At 36.4% G+C, this 20,440-nt stretch overlaps 5 protein-coding genes across 5 annotated transcripts; 3 read left to right on the forward strand and 2 right to left on the reverse strand.

Annotated features, from left to right (window-relative positions):
* The first annotated feature begins 862 nt into the window (after positions 1–862).
* On the forward strand, positions 863–2,782 carry LOC116171405 (coiled-coil domain-containing protein 61-like). Its single transcript, XM_031488275.1, has 8 exons — positions 863–1,438; positions 1,485–1,567; positions 1,613–1,758; positions 1,806–1,967; positions 2,013–2,267; positions 2,315–2,473; positions 2,523–2,650; positions 2,709–2,782. The coding sequence occupies exons 1-8, from the start codon at positions 1,297–1,299 to the stop codon at positions 2,780–2,782; spliced, it is 1,149 nt and encodes a 382-aa protein (XP_031344135.1). The 5' UTR covers positions 863–1,296.
* Positions 2,783–10,798: 8,016 nt separating this feature from the next.
* LOC116171097 (pinin-like) lies at positions 10,799–12,515 on the reverse strand. The gene is made up of 3 exons (XM_031487768.1): positions 11,882–12,515; positions 11,541–11,835; positions 10,799–11,491 (listed from the first exon to the last, which is right to left on the reverse strand). The coding sequence occupies exons 1-3, from the start codon at positions 12,374–12,376 to the stop codon at positions 11,046–11,048; spliced, it is 1,236 nt and encodes a 411-aa protein (XP_031343628.1). The 5' UTR covers positions 12,377–12,515; the 3' UTR covers positions 10,799–11,045.
* A 1,472-nt stretch (positions 12,516–13,987) lies between these two features.
* Positions 13,988–14,922, forward strand: LOC116171102 (putative OPA3-like protein CG13603). Its single transcript, XM_031487783.1, has 4 exons — positions 13,988–14,090; positions 14,152–14,320; positions 14,368–14,498; positions 14,551–14,922. Exons 2-4 carry the CDS (start codon positions 14,181–14,183, stop codon positions 14,667–14,669), a joined length of 390 nt encoding a protein of 129 aa, XP_031343643.1. The 5' UTR covers positions 13,988–14,090; positions 14,152–14,180; the 3' UTR covers positions 14,670–14,922.
* Positions 14,923–15,375: 453 nt separating this feature from the next.
* Positions 15,376–17,722, reverse strand: LOC116171110 (putative OPA3-like protein CG13603). The gene is made up of 4 exons (XM_031487793.1): positions 17,496–17,722; positions 17,278–17,446; positions 16,028–16,158; positions 15,376–15,449 (listed from the first exon to the last, which is right to left on the reverse strand). The coding sequence occupies exons 1-4, from the start codon at positions 17,626–17,628 to the stop codon at positions 15,436–15,438; spliced, it is 447 nt and encodes a 148-aa protein (XP_031343653.1). The 5' UTR covers positions 17,629–17,722; the 3' UTR covers positions 15,376–15,435.
* An 840-nt stretch (positions 17,723–18,562) lies between these two features.
* LOC116171118 (putative OPA3-like protein CG13603) lies at positions 18,563–19,782 on the forward strand. The gene is made up of 4 exons (XM_031487805.1): positions 18,563–18,783; positions 18,835–19,003; positions 19,057–19,187; positions 19,238–19,782. Exons 1-4 carry the CDS (start codon positions 18,642–18,644, stop codon positions 19,528–19,530), a joined length of 735 nt encoding a protein of 244 aa, XP_031343665.1. The 5' UTR covers positions 18,563–18,641; the 3' UTR covers positions 19,531–19,782.
* Positions 19,783–20,440: the final 658 nt, after the last annotated feature.

The following is a 20,440-nucleotide window of genomic DNA, read 5'->3' on the forward strand; positions in this document are numbered from 1 at the left end:
ACCTGCTTTCAACAATGCTGATCACTCAGTGGTCACTACCACGGTTTCATAATTTTCTGCCAAAAAAAACCCGCTCGCTGTAAGGTGTGTTGCCTATTCGTAGGGGTATGTCATCATATGGTCATTTAATTAAATAATTAATGAGATCGGACAGGAAGACCTTGTTCTCGATGCCGAAGGTAATGCTGCTATGATTGAACCAGAAGACGAGATCAGCGATTTCGATGATAAGTGATTACGAATCCGCTAACCGGAACCATAGAGGAATTGTGTTTCTTCTATGCCGGAACGCATGCGCTGATACCGTGACAAACGTGACTTGCTCCCACAGCAGAAATTCTAAAACCCGCCTCAGTTACAAGTGCTACCTAGAGAACTCCTGGTGCATAAACAATAATGGTATTTATAAACAATTACGGTTCTATTGCGTCGTCGTTTTTTAGCCATTCATCATCATAGTATTACCCCTTGCCTTATTGTGTTTTATGAGATAGCATCGTAGCCATTTTATTTCAACGATATAAATTGTAGATACTATAAAGGCGATTTAACTACCTACTTACGATCTGCATTTGCAGTTGGTGTTTTTGTGGACCCCAATTGTTTTAGACTCGCGCCTGGAAATTCTTAACATATTAACGTATCGCAGTTCGCTTTATTTTTTATTGTACAGGTTGTTTATAAAATACAATTAATTTTCTTTTAGCACCTGACGGTGATTCAATATACATTGAGTTTGCTTCATTTATAAATAAAGTAGAATATTTCCTATCAATGCGAAGCGTGGTTTAACCATTTACTTTACAGAATTGTTTTTCCTTAAACCCCCCATTTACTAACATTATATTAATAGAAGTACCTTAAAGAAAAGAACCGTTTCGTAATTTAATAAAGATTATTGAGTTACCATTATCCCTTTACCTTTTCCTTAAAAGACCAGAAGAGGATTATTAACCGACGGCCAGCTGAGGCATATTAATATATAGTTACATTTACATATTAACATATCAAGAACCGCACCCAATTTAATTAAAATATAGAAAGGTTAACCAGAATGGAGAAGAAGTCAAATTTGTAACATCCGTTGCATGCTCATTACGCGAGTGTGAAACTGTCCAATGTCCATGGAGTAGTATTGTCCCGATATGAATAGTGGAGTGCTAAATTTCCGAGTGCCAACTGTCAGGATGCGAATCATTTGGGCTCAAATTATTTTACAACCTTGTCTGGTTACCTACAACAAATTTGACATTTACACGTCATAAAATTATTTTTATAATAATTATATCTTCTTTAATGTCGGAAAACATCCTAATAACAACCTACACTTTTCACCAACGACAATATTTAATGAAATTAAACAGTGCCAATTGCTTAGAACTCGTTCTAACGGATAAACAAACTGGTGAAGAATGGGAATGTTCATATGACGTAGCATGTATGTATTAGTTTTGTTGATCTCTTTGTGCAATTTCTCTCTTCAGACATCGAAGATTTAACACGTAAAACTGGAAATTTTAAGCAATTTGAAATATTTACAACTATGTTAAAATCTGGCTTATTGAAGGTGAGCAAACTATTTTAAACTTGTTATTCGTATAACAGTTTTTAGACGACCGAATGTATATCATTAGATCTTCTGACTTACGAAGATCTAGAATCGATGCGAGTACGCAAAGTTAAGAGCTCCTCCAGAGTGAATATGAACAGTAATAATCGCCGATATCTCATTGTAACGTACTCAGTTGAATTTGACAAGTAGTGAGCAGTAAACGCGCAAATTGGGAAGTAATTTTAAATTTTAGAATAAAATATCCAATTCCGCTAGAATATTGCGGTCTTCCTGATCCAGCAATTTTGCAAGCGACTGTACGAAAGTTGGAGGCGAAATTAAAGCGTGCAGAAGAAGCTCTTTGTACGAAAAACGATCACAATGAACGCAGACACACAAAAACTCTGGAAAGACGGTAAGTAGGTTACCAAGCTCATCTCGACATCTTCAATTTACTCAGAATAGATGAACTGACGATAGAGAACAATCATCTCACTGGCGAAGTAAAAAGGTTAGCAAGGCTTCTGAGTAGAAATCCTAGAAGTCAAGTACAAGAATTACAAAACGCCATCATACAATTGGAGAAAAGCGTCCAATTCGAAAGACACTCTCATCATAGATTAGTACAAAAGTTGCAGTCAGATAAGATGATGTTAGCTGACGAGTTAGAACGATGCAGGAAATCTGAAAGGGCACTGAGATGCAAAATGCAAATGTAAATATATAAATATTGGCTAGTTTATCTGTATGTAAAAGTTACAGCCCCGTTAAAAATAACCAGACTAATAAAAAAATCAAGAAAACGCCCAATGTATACGATACGATGGAGTGTAGGAGAAATATCACAAAGGCAACTCAAAGATCAAGATCTGCTTCTCCAAGACTTATACGCCAAGACAAGCCATTTGATAGCAATAGAAGGTACGATTGGTTGTGTACAGTGCTAGTTGTTTCCCAATTACTTTCTCAGGCCGTCGAAACTCCAACCTCAAAGTCGAAGCAGCTCGGCGTCCAGTAAGAAAGAATTTTGGAATAACTATAGTGCGTCAGAGTCCCAAATACGAAGTAGAGGATCATCCCCTTCCTCTAAAAATCGCGGTTCCACATCAAGTTTAAGCTGTGCTTCGGGCGCGTTTAATAATAATGGACGTTCTAGGGATCGAATGGCACCGTCTAATCGTTGTTCAACAAGGGGCAATAAGATTGAGAATCGTTTTAATAAAATTTTAAAAAAGTACACTTAAATTTCAGCCTGTTATTTGATGGCCATTTGGAAACGTATTAGGGCTCCTCTGTAGTCAATTTGTATTTCAATGTTATTGCAATTGGTTAGACCACCAACAATACACATCTCTAGACGATGTACCCTTGAGTGAGACCAACGATGTATCTCTATCCTTTCCAGTTTTGCATATTCTCTTCATTTATTGTTAAACACAATAGACCATGTATAATGGTCAAGGACTAATATTATGTAAACAAGTTTAGCGAAAAGCTGTACAATATTTGAATGGAGATGCACAAATGCCTATTTCTGTTACTATTGAGTAAATTACTTATTCAATGCATTTACTGCATTTTTCTATAATGACACATTCTGTAAATTACCTGGTTCTTAGGTCATTAGTGGACCAGATTAGCATTGTTTGTTAACATTTTTAATTAACCCTTTATTTCCTGTGAGTTTTTCTAATTAATTTTACTGATTTATAGATGTTTATAGTTATTAGATAGACATGTGCATGAATGAATTCACATAGGATTTAGGTATGGTAGAACCTAAAATAAATCTCTCTCTATCTTCTTATCTTTTCAAAAAATAATAATTGTACATAGTTATACCACAGATAAACGGAGCTTTATTTATCTGTGGTTATACTTATTTATATTTATGCACAACTCATGTAGATTTTTTCCGAACATCTTATGTGCAGCAAGATGACTTCGCTTTTTTGTCCTAAATTGAGAATTCAGTTGTAAAATTTGTTGATTCCGCGGTTGATCCTCTATTTTCTGAGAGGCAAGATCCGAGATGATATCAGTTCATATTCGCTAAGTTGATGTGAAGTTTACGGGATTGCATCATATTCTCAAACGGAAAAAATAAATAGTTGAAATTTTTTAAAAGTGGGAGAATTTTTTAACCCACTTCTAATTACCGGGAAAACCCAAAATTTCACCCATGTTTTGATACAAATATTCATTTTCGTGATGTCTCACTACCTTGACTTGACATGAGCAAAACAATGACACTTTTTTAAAATAAATTTGTCAGTGTCGCCTATTAGTTATCGTATCCCGCTTAGAAATTTAGCTAAAAAGGGGAATTGGAACATTTTTTTGTAAGTTAAAATTAACAAAGTGGAATCGAATTTCTTTGAAATGGTAGGCTCAGAATGTGAAAACTATTGGGCGCAACTTTCTCACCAATTTATTTGTAAAAATCGAAATTTGTCGTTCCTTTATTTTTTGATAAGCGGATATTCCTGATATCTGATCATATTGAAAAAATAAGTAGCACTTGCCTCTCTAAGTTTCGACTCAGTAGTAGTGTTTGCGAATTGTGATACTGTGCTACCCGCTTGTGTGGTGGTCATGCGTTAGTCCAAAAAATCAAAACGGTGCCACATTTCTACACAAGAACAAATATGCGGCAAAAATGTTTCTAATTACTGGTACAGTCGTATTCCGCCTAGGGGTTTAGCTAAAAATTGGGCTACTATTTGATACCTTCCTAAACAAATTTCTTGAAGCATCCTGATAGAATGAAAAAGGTTTTAGAAATCAAAAATTATTTCCAATGTACCTACAATAAATATGCATTTAGTACACTTTTCGTCTTGGGAATATGTGACATTATGATTCACAAATCAACAGCATTCATGAACATTAGCTAATTATATAGTAATTTATCTAATCCATATCATTAGGAACGGCGTAACAATGTGCAGGATAATACCAGGTAGTTTCTTTTGTTTTCCCTTTCAAGTAGGTAATGAGTTGTCGCCTCAGGAGTTATAGTGCAATATGAGTTGCCTATCCTTACGTTAGCGTTTTGATTTTTTTCTAAAGATCGCGATACATATTTTTTTTAAATATATGCATTATCATAATAGGTGGAAATAATATCTTTAAGTACCGCCGTAGGAAATTCTGTCGGATTTCCAAATTGGTGCTGTAGGTTTTTCTACTTCCATTACAACGGCTGTTATTTACGAAAAACGATTTTTCTATTCATCGATCTTCCTAAAAAACTAAGACCGATATTTCAACTTTCTTTAAGTACCGCCGTTCTTTTCATCATTGCAAAGAATATCCACTATCGAGAATTTGTTAGACTGCAACTACAAAAGCAGCATTTGATAAGAAAGTTTAGCTATTTTTCCAATATGGCGGATTGACTACAGAGGAGCCTTAATATCATATATATAAGAGAAGAATATATGTGTTATAGGTCGTGGGGTTACTGCCAAAACAAGATAAGTCACTTGTTTGAAGTTTTGAGTAAAGTGGATTTGTAACTTATTATGCGCAGGATAAATCAGCGAATCATTATTAAAGTAGTATTCAAGCATGCATATGCTATAATAAAAATAAATTGTAATGATATGTTATTATTTGTATTTATCAACTGAAGAAACAATTTGATAAACAAAATTATTTAAAAAAAATGGGCACTTATCTTATTTTTGCAGGTTGCCTAAGAATCATTCAGGAGTTAACCAAAAGAGTACACCAATTTAGAAGGAACTATTTTTAATGCAAAACACAAACAATAAAATAAAACTATTAATGAAAATTAGGTATACGTAAAAAACATCAATTTAATTTTCTTCCGCGTCATCTATCTCCAAATCCTCTGGATCAGTGTCTTCTAAACCAGGTTTTGGGATTGTGTCTTTGGCACACTTTGCCTAAGGCAACGACTTAAAGTAATAATGAAACTCTTTGGAATTGAACGCTAGCAATTTAAAAAAAAACTCACTATACACCACTAAATTTAAGCCGAAACACCGCCGTATGCAGGTTATGTTGAGCACATGTTCGTAAGTACTATTACAACCAAAACAAGACAAGTGAGGTCAGAAGGTAGTTTGAATAGGTGTATACTGGTACAGTTAAAATAAGATAAGTGGCAGTTATCGGTTATGGACATATATTTGCAACAGCGAAAATAGGATAAGTGGTATATAATTTGTTTAGGCAGTCAACTTTGTAACAAAATGGAACAAAGTTAAACAGGCAAAGTAGGATAAGTGACACATACCGCATACGTTCTTTTTGCAGACTAGATGGTTACTGAACTGCATTTGACTGGTTCTTGCTGTACTCTTTATTACTATAATGGAGTTATCTTAATTCGGCGCATGTGTAAACACAATTTAGACTTGCTTTGGAGCTATCTCCTTTTGGTAGTATATAATTTGCACTATTCTGAAATTAGTAGTGTACTTAACTCAAATTATAAAAAAAATTGAGTTATCTTGTTTTGGCAGTAACCCCACGAGGTGTCTACATGTCATTCGGCATGCGCAGTATATACAACAAATCTTACCATTGTAGGTACTGCCACCTAGACTACACCTGCGCATACGCGTTCTCCCTAAAAGCTTTTCAGCTCTTTCTTTTATATCTAAGAATTTGTCGAGGAATTTGTGTACCAAATTTAATTCCGATTAGTTTATTTCACTGTTTCTAAACCGAGGAAGGGAAAATATACAATAAAACTCTAGGTACTTATATCGGGTGGCACGCACCTGTAATACCTGCAACATTTGGGCTTTAAGTACTAAGTAGCCGAGAAAAAATGTTGGAAATTAGGTACCTACCTCTATATTCCAACTATAGTTTCTTACGGGTAATCGTCAGGGAATGACATTTTAAATGGGATGATATTCAGAGTGAAGTGAAATGATGGCGTCATTTTGAGTTATGACAGCATCAACTTTTTTTAAGTGAAACGCCCTTTATTTTATTGATTATAGGCATTCCTCCAAATAGCTTTTAAAGTGTTATTAGGTTTTAAAGGTGTAAAGTGTACTTAATCTGTTAACTTCACACTACTTTAACACGAAAAGGATAGGTAAGTATGACTCATCTTTGGTGCAATAAAATCTTTTGTAAAAACTGAATGGAAAATTACATGACCTTGCTGGTCCAGTCAAACTTTAACAAAAAAAAATGTGTGATCACTAGTGAATCGCAACAAATATATCGCACATAGATTCTAAACCGAAGAGTTTTTGTGTTAGCAGAATCTCACCCCTGACTATAATGGATAATGTGTAGTTTCTTCCACTAAATTAAATTGAACATCTAATCACTTCCTATGGGTAAAAATTGTTAAGCAATATTTTATATAAGGGCTGGTTAAACTTGCAGGAGGAGGATTATTCCATTCCCTTGGCGCACACTGTCTAGAAAATGCCGTATACCTAGTCCAGTAATTCTAGGAAATATACAAAAAATCATTCTTGCAGTTCCAATTTTTTCGGTAATGTGTGGTTGAAGGTCCCCTGATGGTTGTGTAATAAAGTCCCGAACGATTTCGGTGCCGCCGGGGGGAGGGAAGGGGGTTGAAGGTACAGTTTTGCACACCAATCCTGGAAGAAGATGAAGAGGACGTAGACGATCATCGCGGAGAGGAATTGTACATACGTACATCTGAATTGGACATTTCGCTCATGAAATCTCACTTCATTTTTGTTGTACGTAAAGTCGAACTGTCAAAGCATGTTACACCACACATGTAAATGATTCTTGAAGGAAATTAGATTCCCTACAACCATTCCCTTATACGTTAAAAGTGAACAGGTACCTAATGAGAAAATGAGCTCGAAGAAAAGTTCGATCGAAAACGTGGGTTCTTTGAAAATTTCTCACCTTCAAGAGCCCGTAGCTGGAAAACGATGCGTTTTTTGAAAAAAAAGTATAGAAACAAAGTCGTAGAAAATTGTATGAGCTTTCAATTTTGATCAATTTTTTACTACGCCCCCCCATTTTCGAAATAAAACCGAAAAACTGCAAAAAGTCCCTTTAACCCCCCCCCCCCCTCCGGCGGCATCGCTCGGGACTTTATCAGGGAACCTTCAACCAAATTAGAACTACACGAATTATTTTTTTCTATTTACTGTTTTTTGGCATAGAATGACTTGGAATAGTAATGCCTTTAAAAATCAAACAAGTAGGTAGAAATTGTACCGAACTTTGTTTTGACATCACCAATGGATATATTTCTTGCAGACGTCTCAATCGCCATTTGTGAGTACCCTCTCCCGACAATCCGTTCTTGAGGTGTAAGGGAATATACCCGATCACGATAAGAGGTCATAGGAGAAGGGGCTATGGTTGGTCGAAATTAATTCCTTTCGTTGAGACACCTTTAGACACATTACAGTACCATGAAGGATAAAACTAGTTCCACTCTCCCCGCTCTCCTTTCCCTCGCCCCATACTTTGATAAGAAGAGAGAAAGAAGGGCACTATAGTTAGTAGAAAACGATTCCTTTCATTGAGACCTTTAATTAGAATACAATGAGAGATAAAATTAACCCCCCCCCACCCACCCATTTTCTAAAGTTTAACTTGGCACCACTGCATATGGAAAATCTGAGACCAATTGGTTGTCGTATGTAAAAGTTATGCACGTTTTACTTTCAAAAACAGTATCTCAGGAAATAATTCGGGGGGAGGGGGGGGGGGCTTTTAGACATCGAAATTTGATGGCCGCCTTGCACACCTTCAAGGTATAGGCATTGTTTAAATACTTTTTAAACAATGGTATAGGCTACCTACTGCAAAAAATTCCAAGACTCTAGGACCAAATTCCCCTAGAAGTGGGTCCTGACGGACTGACGGACAAAACGCAAACAATAGCACATTTTTGTAATTCTGAAAAAATGCGCTAAAAATGTGTAAACAAAAATCACCCATAGAGTCTAAACTTTTTCGTATCGTTCCCGTTATTTAATATTTTATTTTAGTTGGTATTATTTTACTCGTTACTTATTTTACCTCCCTGATCTTCTATTCAAGTCACAGGGGAGGCCGACGAGGTGGCACTTCAGCAAATCAAATGCTCATTGTGCCTACCCCGTTTCTTTCGCAACTAGGTTCAAGAGCCCGTTGCTCTCCGGTTCCACATACTTGTCGCCATGGGGCTAATAGGCGCATTCATAAGACACAAATGTTGTGGAACAGTTACCGATACGTCTTATAATTACGTTGCTATATATTTAAAGGTACGGAGCAGTCAACCATTTTTAGTACCGCTGCACATGTCAGAGTATAGGGATCGTGACCAAATATATGAACGTGACATAAGACCACAACTGTTGCCGATACCAAAGAGTACCTTTGCCGATATACGCTACCTAGTAGCGACGAGCACTCTAATTGTCTAAAAAGTGCTCGCAGCATCGAACTGTTTTGCAAAGCGAAAGGTGCGGAAAAGGCGATCATGAGTGGACAAAACGCTGGGGAGCAGGAAAAAAAACTCTCGAGCGGAAAATGCCCTCGGGAGCGGAAAAAAACGCCCAGAAGTGGAGAAAGTGCTCGCGAGGGGAAAAAGAGCACGATGCAAACGCTCGTCGACATCTTTCTCGACCTCTGAGGGCGCCGATAGTAATCCCGACGCCCCTTCAAAGTCGATACTGAAGGGTTCAATCCCCTTCGTCTATCTTGGTCCCGCTGCTTTGGTGGAACCCTCTTCCTTACCAGGTGCAGCCAGAGCACTAGATTTCGTCTCCAAAGTGACGTGCGAGACCCCCGTGTGCGCTTGAAAGTTCTGCCGCTGACCCAACCGAGCTCCTCGCCCTGCGGATGAACGCCCTCCATAGGCTCGTCCTGATACCAGGATTTTGCCTCCGAAGGCGCTTCAAGTTCGTAGCCGTGTTATCCAGGATTCCGTATAATCATAGATATACGATATCTGTGGTATAATACAGCCATCACTTTGGTTACCATTTAGAAACGTGCCTCTGAACTTTCAGCGCCATCCCATTAATAAGACGGAAAGTTCTCTCCAACGAGTCCAAGGTCTACTGGTCCTCGCATTCGGCCACAATGATTTACCTCAGCCCCGTCGCAGAGACTTTCCCTAGGTCTTTCCTATAAGTACGTGGTACACCCGCAAACTTTGGGTGGTCCAGAACCTTTAGGTTTCTTCTCGGGCGACCTAGTAGTGCTTCTCGTCCTGTTGCCCCCCTCAGCCAACGACCCAGACACAGCTTTAAGGTTTTGGCGCAGGGCTACCTGGACCTGAGGTTTTACTCTCTAGCCGACGCTTCCTGGCCAGCGCCTTTTGTGCGCCAGTCCTTGAAAAAAGCCCTGAGTTGGAGCCGTTCCCTTTTTCCACGAGTCTGCCCCATTGTGGAACCCTTTTTGAGGATTCGGCTTGTTGGTCCTTTCTGGCCAGGAGCCCAGAAAGGGTTTGTTTGAATCATCTTCTTTACAATTCCCAGAAGTCACTTTACAATCATTCATGTGTCTTCCCTCCTATCCGGTACCCGGGTACGCGTCTGATGGATGCGTACCCCACACGCATATACAATGATATTTATTAAGCAGTAGACATAGGGATTTGTATGTATTTTCCCTATGTCTACTTTTAAGACAAAATCTCTTCTGAAGGGCGCCTAATTTTATACATCCAAAATAACTTTTTAAAACAAATAAACATCTGGCTGTCATATTAATTAGTTTGAATATTGTTATTTTCGCTTAACAGAAAATAAACCTTTTGCGCTCCTTAAACTGTTCCGGCACTATACCAATTGACAACATCAACTTTTTTTTCAGTTGAATACATCGCACATGAACGAAAATAAAAATACGGAACGCAAAGCAACAATATTCAAATTAAAGATGTTTATTTGTTTGCATAAAATTAGGAGCTCTTCAGAAAAGATTTTGTCATTTGCAAGTAGACATAGGGAAACACAATACACATAAATCTCTATGTCATTGATTATACACACTATGTATAATCAATGTCTACTTCTTAATATAGTGTATAGCACTGTCTGTATAGATAGCAGTGAAGTAATGATTTAGTTATTAAGAATATTAATTATAACTTTATTTAGTCAGTTATTTTGCATGTATTTTAGGTTTATAACCATTTCAAATTTAGTTTTCTTTGTAAGTTATTACAGATAGTCAAGATAATCGCCAACCATCTGAACTACATGTTGCAGAGATCAGAACAATATAGGTTTTTTTTGATACACTGCAAAACTAAAAACGTACATTTGCTCCATATTTAATATATTTTTTAAAAAATCAGCCACATTCGCACTTAACAAGATAAGTGAATACTAATTATAAATATATATACAATAAACAGCAAATTTGCTTACATTAGCAAAATCTGGAAAAAGGTTTTCTAGCAGTTTCTGTATTTCAGTATTTACATTTATCCATAGTTCTTTTTATTTCACACATTAACAATATTAAATCTTAACTAAAAATCGATGTCCAGATATATACCCACTCAATCACTGTCACCTTTTGAACTATTCTCCCCGTTAAACGACTGATCCTCGGTTTCAACTGGCTTTTGCTCCTCCATTTTAGAATCGTCGTTATTTATTTCCTCCGTTTCCATACTATTTACAGTGGTCTCGTCGTTTACATCAGCTGGCAATGTACTAACACTATCAACCATGTTCTCATGATCTGTAATCAGATCCGCATTTTCCGCAGACTCCTCCAATACACCGTTCTCAGAAATGTTTGAGCTTTCATTCACCACACCTTCAATTTGTGAATCATTTTCGTCATCAGCATTAACGTCTTTTTGATCGGAGTCAGGTTCACCCTCTTCATTTTCATGTGCAACTTCTTTACTAATTCGTTTCTGTTCAAAGTTTCTCCTCATTCGGTCTTCTATATGTTGTAATTCTGTAGAAATCTCCGACCGACGTTTCTCGATAATTTCTAAAAATATACACACAATTAAGATTTAATAAAGTACATGGTCACTTACTCTCAACATCGACTTTGCTTTTTTCTAAAAGGGTCTTAGTTGCTTCATTTACCCGCCTAGGCAAGTAGTAAATGTGAGGCTTCGCCTTTGTGAGAATAAAATTTTTCCTGGGTTTCTGCCGCTCTTCCCACACCGCATATTCGCGCATGCGTGTCATTTTTAACTCGATCACCTTAATTTCGGCTTGTTTTCTCTTTCTGTTGAAAAATAACTCCTGTCGTTCTTTCTTTATTTCCGCTTTCTCTCTTATTTCGTGTTCCTCAATCTTTTTCTCTACTTGTGCTCTTTTTTGTTCCTATAAACAGAAATTAGTATCGTGACAGAACCTACTTTACACGCACCTTTGATTTTAGCTTAGTTTCTTCCTGTTGAAACTTTTGCAAAGTACCCAAGAGAGCACCGAACATCCTACGGTTTCTCGCTTTGGATTTCTCATCGGTGCTTTGGGCTGCTAAGGCATCCTGTCGACTGGGAACCTCACGTGGTGTTACTATAACTTTGCTAATCAACTGTTTTTGTGGCTGTTGCAGAATTTCGTCTTCGTAATGTGGGGGTCTTTCCGATAACCTCTTAAAAACTGACTGCCTTCGTTTATTGAGCGGCTCGTCATTTTCATGGTTGAAGTTCCTCGCGCGGTTTAACGATATAATGCGTGGTCTCCCCCTGTTGCTTTCCTCAATAGGTAAATTCCTTTTAATTCCAGGTCGAGGGATTATCTCAGAAGGGTCTCTTCCTATTAGACGTTTTATATTTTCATCTACGCCTTTTAGACTACTTTTAGCTTGCTCTAATTCTGATTGTAAGACGCCGAAAGATTTTAATATTTCAGTACCCATCGTGCTGAAGGTATTATAAGGTTCATTTAGTCAAAACACAAAAATTAGAAGTTCAGTTTATAACCCAAAACATGTATTGGTTATAATTAGGGTTTTTTCCGTTGGCATTACCGGCAATGAAATACAGGGCGCACTTTTTAAATGAGGCACAACTAAACGTAACGGAATTAGGATGTGATAAGGAGGAAGATAACCTATTTCAACCTACCGTTTCTGTATCACACAAATTTTTAAATACGGTTATATAAAGGAATTAACAGAAGAATGAATCATTTTTGAAGTCATTTAAAATGTTTTTTTAAATATTCACAGTGAGGCTCTTAATCTGTGAGTAAAATGAACAACTTGTTTAAAATGGGTATCCTGTAAGATAAAAAAATTCGCATGGATATCTACCTCTTAATTCCATGTATCCTGTAGGGCTACAATATCAATATCAATAAGCCTAAAATGATATAGTAAAGTAATCTGTAATTTACCTATTCCGAGGATTGGTTTGAATTTACCGCAAAAAATTTTAGGTTGGTACTGTTTAATTATTCAATTGCAGTGGCGTATCTGACATACATTCGGTAAAACTTATTCTTCTTGGAGTTTATGAAATCCGGAAAACGAGATCATAAACCTAATAGCATAATATAACACAAGTGGAAATCAGAAATGTTTCAAATATAACATTTAAAAAAAACCTTGAGAAATCTATTTCAAATACAAAACATAAAATAGTTTATTCAAAATGCAAAATAGTATTTTGTATTTTAAATATCTACCTATTCAAAATAGATTCATTTGAAATAATTACCCAGCTCTTTATACGCCATATTGGTTACTCGACATCTTTGTTTACCCGTTAAAAGGATTTATGTGACTGTATAAGATTGTTAACATTTTTCTCTTGCTATTTTGCTTTAGATACTTCGCTGACACTGTTTGCGGAGTTCTAAGGCCTTTTTCGGTATATACCAAAAATTATACGCACTACCTTTTGACTTTGAATAATGATTTTTGGGCTTCTTACTTCTGACTTACTCTTTTCTTGATTTTTACTCACCTGATTGGTGAATTTATTGGGAAGATTCCATCGCCATCTTGTCAATTCAAGCACACCATAGATGAGTTTTTACATTACCGGCTTGAAAAATTCTACTTAATTCTACCTACATTTTCAGTTTAGAATCCATATTGGTGATCACGGGAAAGGGGGTTTCCATTTAAACAGTAATTGTGGGTTTATACAATCATTACTACTAACCAACGAAACCATACCTTTGTTTCTATTGGCTATTTCTAATGATAGTGAAGTAAATATAGTACCTAATGATAATGATTGTATAAACCCACCATAAGACTTTTTACTGGAGGCACAAGGTATTACATGGTGAAATAGCATTGCTACTTTAACTGACATGCGCTCTGGTCCTTTTGGAGCAGGAAGAAAGTTGTCGTGTCTATATAGCCCAGTTTCGTTTGCAATTCCCAACACTGTATAATATATAATGTCAGTATACTGACAGGTAAGCGTTTGGCATATGTCCGTCTATCACGATCATGGATTGAAGTTCTAAAATTGGACTATGAAACATGCACTTTCCCATTGCGAAACTTTTTGGTGTACTCCTTAGACAAATTAGTAGACCGATAGCTATTGCAATCACGTCTGAAGCAAAAAAATCGCCGATTTTCAAAAGGTATATCTGTTTACCTCCCGCCAAAGGTCAGTTACACGTTTTCTACTTAATAGCGCTACAATAGAACCTTGCTGATTGATGTTTTAGCATACAATTGGTTAGAACTGAAATCTAAAATGTGGATGCTGGCTTTAGGTAAAGCTATTACTATACCAGTACTTAATGAACAGAAAATGATAGAACTAGGGGCGAGTTTGCTGGGAGAATTAATCGTTTTCTCTATTGGGGCTGGAGTAGTTATCAATGAATTATACAAGTAGGTGTTTGGTGAACTGCAACATTAAAAAATAATCAAATTTAAAGGGCCTCCCAAAAAGAAGCGAAAAAAGAAGCGGGAAGAAGACAGGAAATTAATCAATTTAAAACTGAACTGGAAGATCTGTACGTACAAGTGCAGGAGCAACAAGCTTTAATACAGAAAATAATACGGTTACGTACGTAATTTGAATCAAAGACGGTATTATATTAAAACTGGGTATGACGCAGAAGGCAACAACGGCGGCGAAGGCGGGGTTTCAAAACGCATGGAAGATGAAGTTTTGGTGCAAACTATGAAATTGGAAACTGCGATATCTACATTCTTGAAACGGTTATTATTTAAGTAATATGAAATGAAGTCAATTAAGTCGTGCGTTTTGGGTTGTGAATCATCTTCCTCTCAGCTTCGGGCGACAACAGACTAGGACAGTGGACAAAGCTGTTCACACGTACTTAAGCCTAGTTCACATGACATCCGATGTCCGAAGTCCGACCATCCGAAAGTGTTCCTATTGGCTGAAAATTTTAAAAATGTTGATGGATTTAACTTCTCCGACGATCGTTTGACATTTTTAAAATTTTCAACCAATAGGAACACTATCGGATCGTCGGACGTCGTACATCGGATGCCAGGCAAACTAGGCTTTAACATTAGTTCCAAAAATGTGTTTTGTGGAGCCCTTTTTTTAGCCCAGTTTCCAAATGATGTCATTAGTGCAATGCTCAGATTTCCGAAACTGCTAGTGGTGTTTCGTAATACATTCTTAACTATCCTGTTGCATGTGTAACGGAAAAAAACGATTTCACCGATAGGTACGACGGACGTGTGTTTTCGTAACTTCGACACTATAGTTGGATCTGGGATTTAGCGATTGATCTACGTAGAAGTAAAGAGTACAGAGAAATCACAGGGATAGGGGAAGATGCAGGTATGAAATTCTTGAAATCCTTGGAAAAGATCAGAAAGAGGAGGAAATCAAGAATATTTAATTTCGTTCGAAAAGTTTTTACAAACAACTTTAAATTAACTATACTCTGTATTTTATTTTTAATATTGTTAATACACATATGAGCATTTGAATTTTGTTGGATAACCATGAATTGATTACATACTCATCCATCTTGATCTGTAAAATGAAATATAATAAGTACCCAAGGTTGGTTAAATTTATCTGAAAGCGTATAAAGGTTGTAGGCAATTGTTTCAAGATTTCTCTGACGGCGGCGAGTGGGGCACCCCAATTGCCAATTTCAGAGTCACTGGGAGACTCTAAAAGTCTCGACTTGGCACACAGAATATAAAAATTATCCTATTCTATAAAACTATAAAAACATTTCTGTTTGGTGGTCTGTCCGAGAGGTGTCTTAGTGCGGCGACTGGGGCACCCCAAAAATTTTACACTGGAGTCTAGCTTTCAGAATGACACAGATACTGGGTTCGGTGTCCCCTAGTGGTAGTTGTTTAATATATACAATGCGATCAAAAATGAGTTGCTGTCGAGTTACCTTTGGAATTTTTGTTTACGACATGGGAAATCGTACTTAACTTGAACTTCCAAAAGCGACTCGACAGCAACTCATTTTTGATCGCCCGTTATATGCCCTGATTAGGTTTGATTAACAGACTAGTGCTAACTGACAAAGTGATTTGCTCAAATGATTGCGTAGAGGGTTTCATAATACTGCACATTTTTCTTAAACTTACACAATTTTAATAACTCCTCTAACTGGCCCTGGTGATGTTGTACTTGTGTCGAAAGTTCTTCTAATTTCTGTTTTAAATCCACAATTATCTGCTTTCTTCTAGCTTCTTTTTTAGCATCTTTCTTTCTGGTCCTGTAAAAATAGGAGAGTGTCTTTCTGCAATATGTTTTTTGGATGCAAAATTATGAAATGAGAGTCGATATACCTGGACCTAAATAGTCGAACTAGCATAATAAGATAAGGACGGATCTATATTACTATCTTGTAATCTACAGAAAATTTAAAAAAACTGAATTTGAAAACATTTGAAACATAAGTAAAAAGTGTAATAGTAAAATATTTACGTACAACTTATTTTAATAATAATTTTGCTTTTACGCAATTTGTAACGGGAAACCGCGAACGCATTTAAATTTTTACGGGGGTTTTAGGGGTTGAGTATTATGGGGTATTACAGGGTGGTTTTATTATATGGCTGGTTTTTTAAGTCAATGGTTTCGTAATCGATTTGTTGATCAATGGTTGCCGGATGCAGTCGTTGCCTATTAATTGCGTGAGAAAGTAGATAGCGCCCCTCAGCCAAAGGTAACGCAAAAAATTGACTGATTCAAATTTGTTGGTGGCTGAAACCCATCAGCATTCATTTTGAAGGTGTGGTTGTAAAAATTGAGAAAGTAGGGATGAATCAGAAAGAGATTTTTGATTTTTTATGCTTGTAGCAGCGAAGCAGTACGATCAAAATTTCGTCTTTGACTGCGAAACCGTTGGGGTGCGCGGTCCGAAACAAATAAAGCAGCCCTTTATGGGACTCGCAAATATTATTAGGCGGGTAGCTACGGAGTCAAACAGTTCGTAAGCGCGGTCGCCACGCCAAGTCAAGGAGGCGCTAAGCTCCAGAGTAGTTGTAGTGCGTAAAATGATAAATTTGAATCGAACCAGAGAGTTAAAGACCAGTCGTAGGATCAATGGGCAAAATTTAAGAGTGTAGCTAGATTTTCATTTAAACAAGTAGTAGAAACTTTCACCTGCAAACATCATAAAAGGTAAGGTGGAAATGTGACGCCAGACCTTAAAACCGAATCACCGAACTTGTCCAGTTAAAGTAACGTCAGCGTTACTTATCTGCCATCAATAATTAGAAAAGAATATCATACCTATACATCAAAGTAACGAGAACGTATACCGAATGTAATTTCTCGTACGGTGTATAAATGCATATAATATAAGTATTATTTGAGTGCGTATACTTACCGAACGTATTCATTTATAACTATCGATGAAATGGTACCGAAGACTATAATTTCTGCAAACAAATTGGCACCTAATTCAGTTGCCATTTTTTCATTTCTGATCGGAATTTGTACTGCCGTTCCTAAACTTAGCATCCACATTTTTGCTTTTACTTCGCCCCAATGGAATACTAAAAGAATAAAAGTCTAAAGGAGAAAGTAGACTCATTTTGTACCTACTACGTGCCGAAGGTAGGCAGACATAATTCCGAAACAATCTGGACCTCTTCGCTTTTTCTGTCAGATAGTAAGCGAAAGGTTTGGTGAACTGATGGGCCAAAATAGTTCCCAGTTTTAAGAGAACAATGCTCATTGTCTTGTATTTGTGCTACAAACTATATCCATCTATAGGGTGGCTTAACGAAACGACAAATGTTTCGCCTTCTGTTCAAATGCGCCAATAGACACTTATTTAGCTGTCATTGTCATATTTTTGAGATCTGTCTTGTAATAGTAGCGCAGGCATTGTTGGTCAAATCTAATTGAATGTGTTTTCTAATTACGTATTTCGGCTACCTCATTTACTAGCGTGTATTTTCTTTCAACAGTTTCAACGCTGTGTTTAAGAAAAAATCTTTACAATAATAAATAAATAAATGCTATTGTTTCATTTACCTTCGTACACGGTATGCCCGCGGATTGTTTGTGCAAGTGAAAGAAATGCAATGCAACTACCGTTGCAAAAATCGGAAAAACTCGAAGCAAACGAAAGATTTCCAAGAATCTTAATAAACTGATTTGACAAATGTGTACCTACAATTTGAAGATTCTGAAAGTCCGAATAATAAGAATAATTTGGAAATCCCGAGGATTCCAAAGCATAGACAAAATTTAAAGAGAAGAATTCGAAGAAAAGCACGAATCCAAATAACGGTACGATTGAGGAATTTGGAACATAATTTAATAAAAGATTTGGAAACGTTGTGAAAATTTGAAACAATCCAGCATTTAAAAATTTCGAAAAATTCGTATCAGAATCAGATTCCGAAACAAAAAATCTTAAAATTAGAGAACTAAAAGTTATGATTCTAGAAGGAATTCCAAGCATCTGAAATTAGAGAACTCGAAGAATCGGGTCAACCCAAAGAAACAATGGAATATGGAAAGCGTTTTACCGTTGAGTGAAGAATTACTCAATGGTCAATGACGATAATGCAAATCTCAGTAATACCACTAGTGCCCCACTTTCGCCGCCACTGCTTCGTTACAAATTTTTAAGTAGTTCTAATCAACTGGTAAGTACACCTACTTCGTAGCGATCGGCCTTCTACATTATGTAACTAAACAGCTGATATTTGTGCTACTTTATTAAAAATATACAAAACAATGGTAATTGGAGCTTTCCCAGCAGCGAAACTCGGTGCACTTTTAATAAAACAAATTAGTAAACCCTTAGCAAACTTTATCATACATCGTGCGAAGGAATCACCTTTCTTCAGGAATTATATTTGTATGCCACCAGCTCAATGTAAGTTAGGTTATGTAAAGTTCCTTGGATATTCAATTGTTTTTCTTGTAGTTTATAATTGGTGCGAAGTCAAAACGAAAATGTGGATACTCAATTTAGGCAAACCAGTGAGTGTTCCAGTTCTTAGCGAAGCCATGGCTATAGAATTAGGTGCAAACTTATTAGGAGAAGGAATTATATTTTCTATTGCAGCATCTATACTTATATTTGAATGGAGGAGGTTAATTGTATAACTGATACAAATTAAGACTCTTTTATTATTTACATGTTTAGGTCTTCAAGGAAAGAGGCACTAATTGAAGAGAATAAACAGAATGATCTGGATGATTTAAAGGGACAAGTGCAAGAACTCTTTTTACAACTGCAAGAGCAACAGGTTTTAATTAAGGAATTAACTAGACTATGTATGCACATTGTGATTTGTAGACTTACTCTTAATTTTTGTATTCTTTAGATTATAAAGAGGGCCATTCCAGAGTGAGGCACACAGCAGATAGAGAACCTAAAACACCCCCACCAAGTGGTGCTCTTCCCACTACCGATGGTAACCAACTTACAACTACAACACCAATTGCAAACGACAAATCAAATGACAAGGATAACACAAATGTTCTAATGAGAGCTGTGACGTCTGTAGAAGAAGAATTTTTAGTCAACAGATTAGCTGCGAGAGAGGCTGGAATCTTAACATCGGCTTTAAATTATATTTATCAAGATGTCTATCGAATTCCTCTAGTGATGCAATAATGAATTGTTGGCTAGACAAAGTCTGGTTTGTTATATACTTCTAAGTGAACTTAATTACCTAAGTATTTATACATAAAAGTATAATTACTGTATTAGTACATTGACTTTTTTGTTTTACTTCCTGGTAACTACTATTACCAGATTATAATTTATCAACATTAATTTGAGAAGTTTAGTATTAATAAGTACATAAAAATGTTATAATTTTTTACAATTAATTTATTTTTGTCGTATAAAGCATATTTGAACTAATTTGTAACGTCTCTGTATGAAAGATTCTAACCATCAGTGCATAATTTTAATTGCTCTTGAAAAGAAATTGGGAGTTCACTTTATTTGTTGTGGTTATTCCGCTTGTATTGCTGAATTAAACACAGTGTAAACTAGAACTAAATATAAATTTGTATTTTTAAAACAAGCGAAAACATACTTTTCAAATTATCGCTATTTGTATGAGAAATATAAAACATCTTAACAAAATGGTGACGCATGAAGGGATTTTTGACAAAGTCCTCTCTTTTCTTTTATTCTTTGCTTGTTAGTATCTATCTTCTCCTTCTTCAGGGATTAGGCTTGCAGGTTGTTCTGTGTTCATTGTCGCCATATTTCCAGTCCACCTACTTTCTTGTTCCATATGGTCTTCAATTGTTCAGATTATGTTCGCCAAATATCTCATTTCTTGTATGGTCTCTCAATGTGCAACCTTTTGTTTTAAATTACATTATTATTTGTTGTCTCCCTTATTTTTTGCTTCATCACGGAGTGATCATTTGAAAACTTCCCACCACGGACTCCCCCTCAGGGTCATTCCCATAAAAATTTTAAATGGTAGTGGATGGTATCGAGTAATGGCTTGTTTGAAAGGTTTTTCGAAGTCCTTTATTTGAATGTTTGATTTTTTAAAATCGGG

Source organism: Photinus pyralis, unplaced genomic scaffold (genome assembly GCF_008802855.1).
Source record: "Photinus pyralis isolate 1611_PpyrPB1 unplaced genomic scaffold, Ppyr1.3 Ppyr1.4_LG1, whole genome shotgun sequence".
Lineage (NCBI taxonomy): Eukaryota > Metazoa > Arthropoda > Insecta > Coleoptera > Lampyridae > Photinus > Photinus pyralis.

Coding starts and splice junctions, on each gene's coding strand:
- LOC116171405 (XM_031488275.1), top strand. CDS start 1,297: ATGTCGGAAAACATCCTAATAACAACCTACACTTTTCACCAACGACAA. Junction 2,268..2,314: donor CTGAGATGCAAAATGCAAAT/GTAAATATATAA, acceptor TAAAAGTTACAG/CCCCGTTAAAAATAACCAGA. Junction 2,474..2,522: donor CCATTTGATAGCAATAGAAG/GTACGATTGGTT, acceptor TTACTTTCTCAG/GCCGTCGAAACTCCAACCTC.
- LOC116171097 (XM_031487768.1), bottom strand. CDS start 12,376: ATGGGTACTGAAATATTAAAATCTTTCGGCGTCTTACAATCAGAATTA. Junction 11,836..11,881: donor AAACTAAGCTAAAATCAAAG/GTGCGTGTAAAG, acceptor TTCTGTTTATAG/GAACAAAAAAGAGCACAAGT. Junction 11,492..11,540: donor AAGCAAAGTCGATGTTGAGA/GTAAGTGACCAT, acceptor GTATATTTTTAG/AAATTATCGAGAAACGTCGG.
- LOC116171102 (XM_031487783.1), top strand. CDS start 14,181: ATGTGGATGCTGGCTTTAGGTAAAGCTATTACTATACCAGTACTTAAT. Junction 14,321..14,367: donor GTTATCAATGAATTATACAA/GTAGGTGTTTGG, acceptor TCAAATTTAAAG/GGCCTCCCAAAAAGAAGCGA. Junction 14,499..14,550: donor ACAGAAAATAATACGGTTAC/GTACGTAATTTG, acceptor GGTATGACGCAG/AAGGCAACAACGGCGGCGAA.
- LOC116171110 (XM_031487793.1), bottom strand. CDS start 17,628: ATGAGCATTGTTCTCTTAAAACTGGGAACTATTTTGGCCCATCAGTTC. Junction 17,447..17,495: donor CTGCCTACCTTCGGCACGTA/GTAGGTACAAAA, acceptor TTATTCTTTTAG/TATTCCATTGGGGCGAAGTA. Junction 16,159..17,277: donor GTTATAAATGAATACGTTCG/GTAAGTATACGC, acceptor CTATTTTTACAG/GACCAGAAAGAAAGATGCTA.
- LOC116171118 (XM_031487805.1), top strand. CDS start 18,642: ATGGTAATTGGAGCTTTCCCAGCAGCGAAACTCGGTGCACTTTTAATA. Junction 18,784..18,834: donor TTGTATGCCACCAGCTCAAT/GTAAGTTAGGTT, acceptor TTTTTCTTGTAG/TTTATAATTGGTGCGAAGTC. Junction 19,188..19,237: donor TAAGGAATTAACTAGACTAT/GTATGCACATTG, acceptor TGTATTCTTTAG/ATTATAAAGAGGGCCATTCC.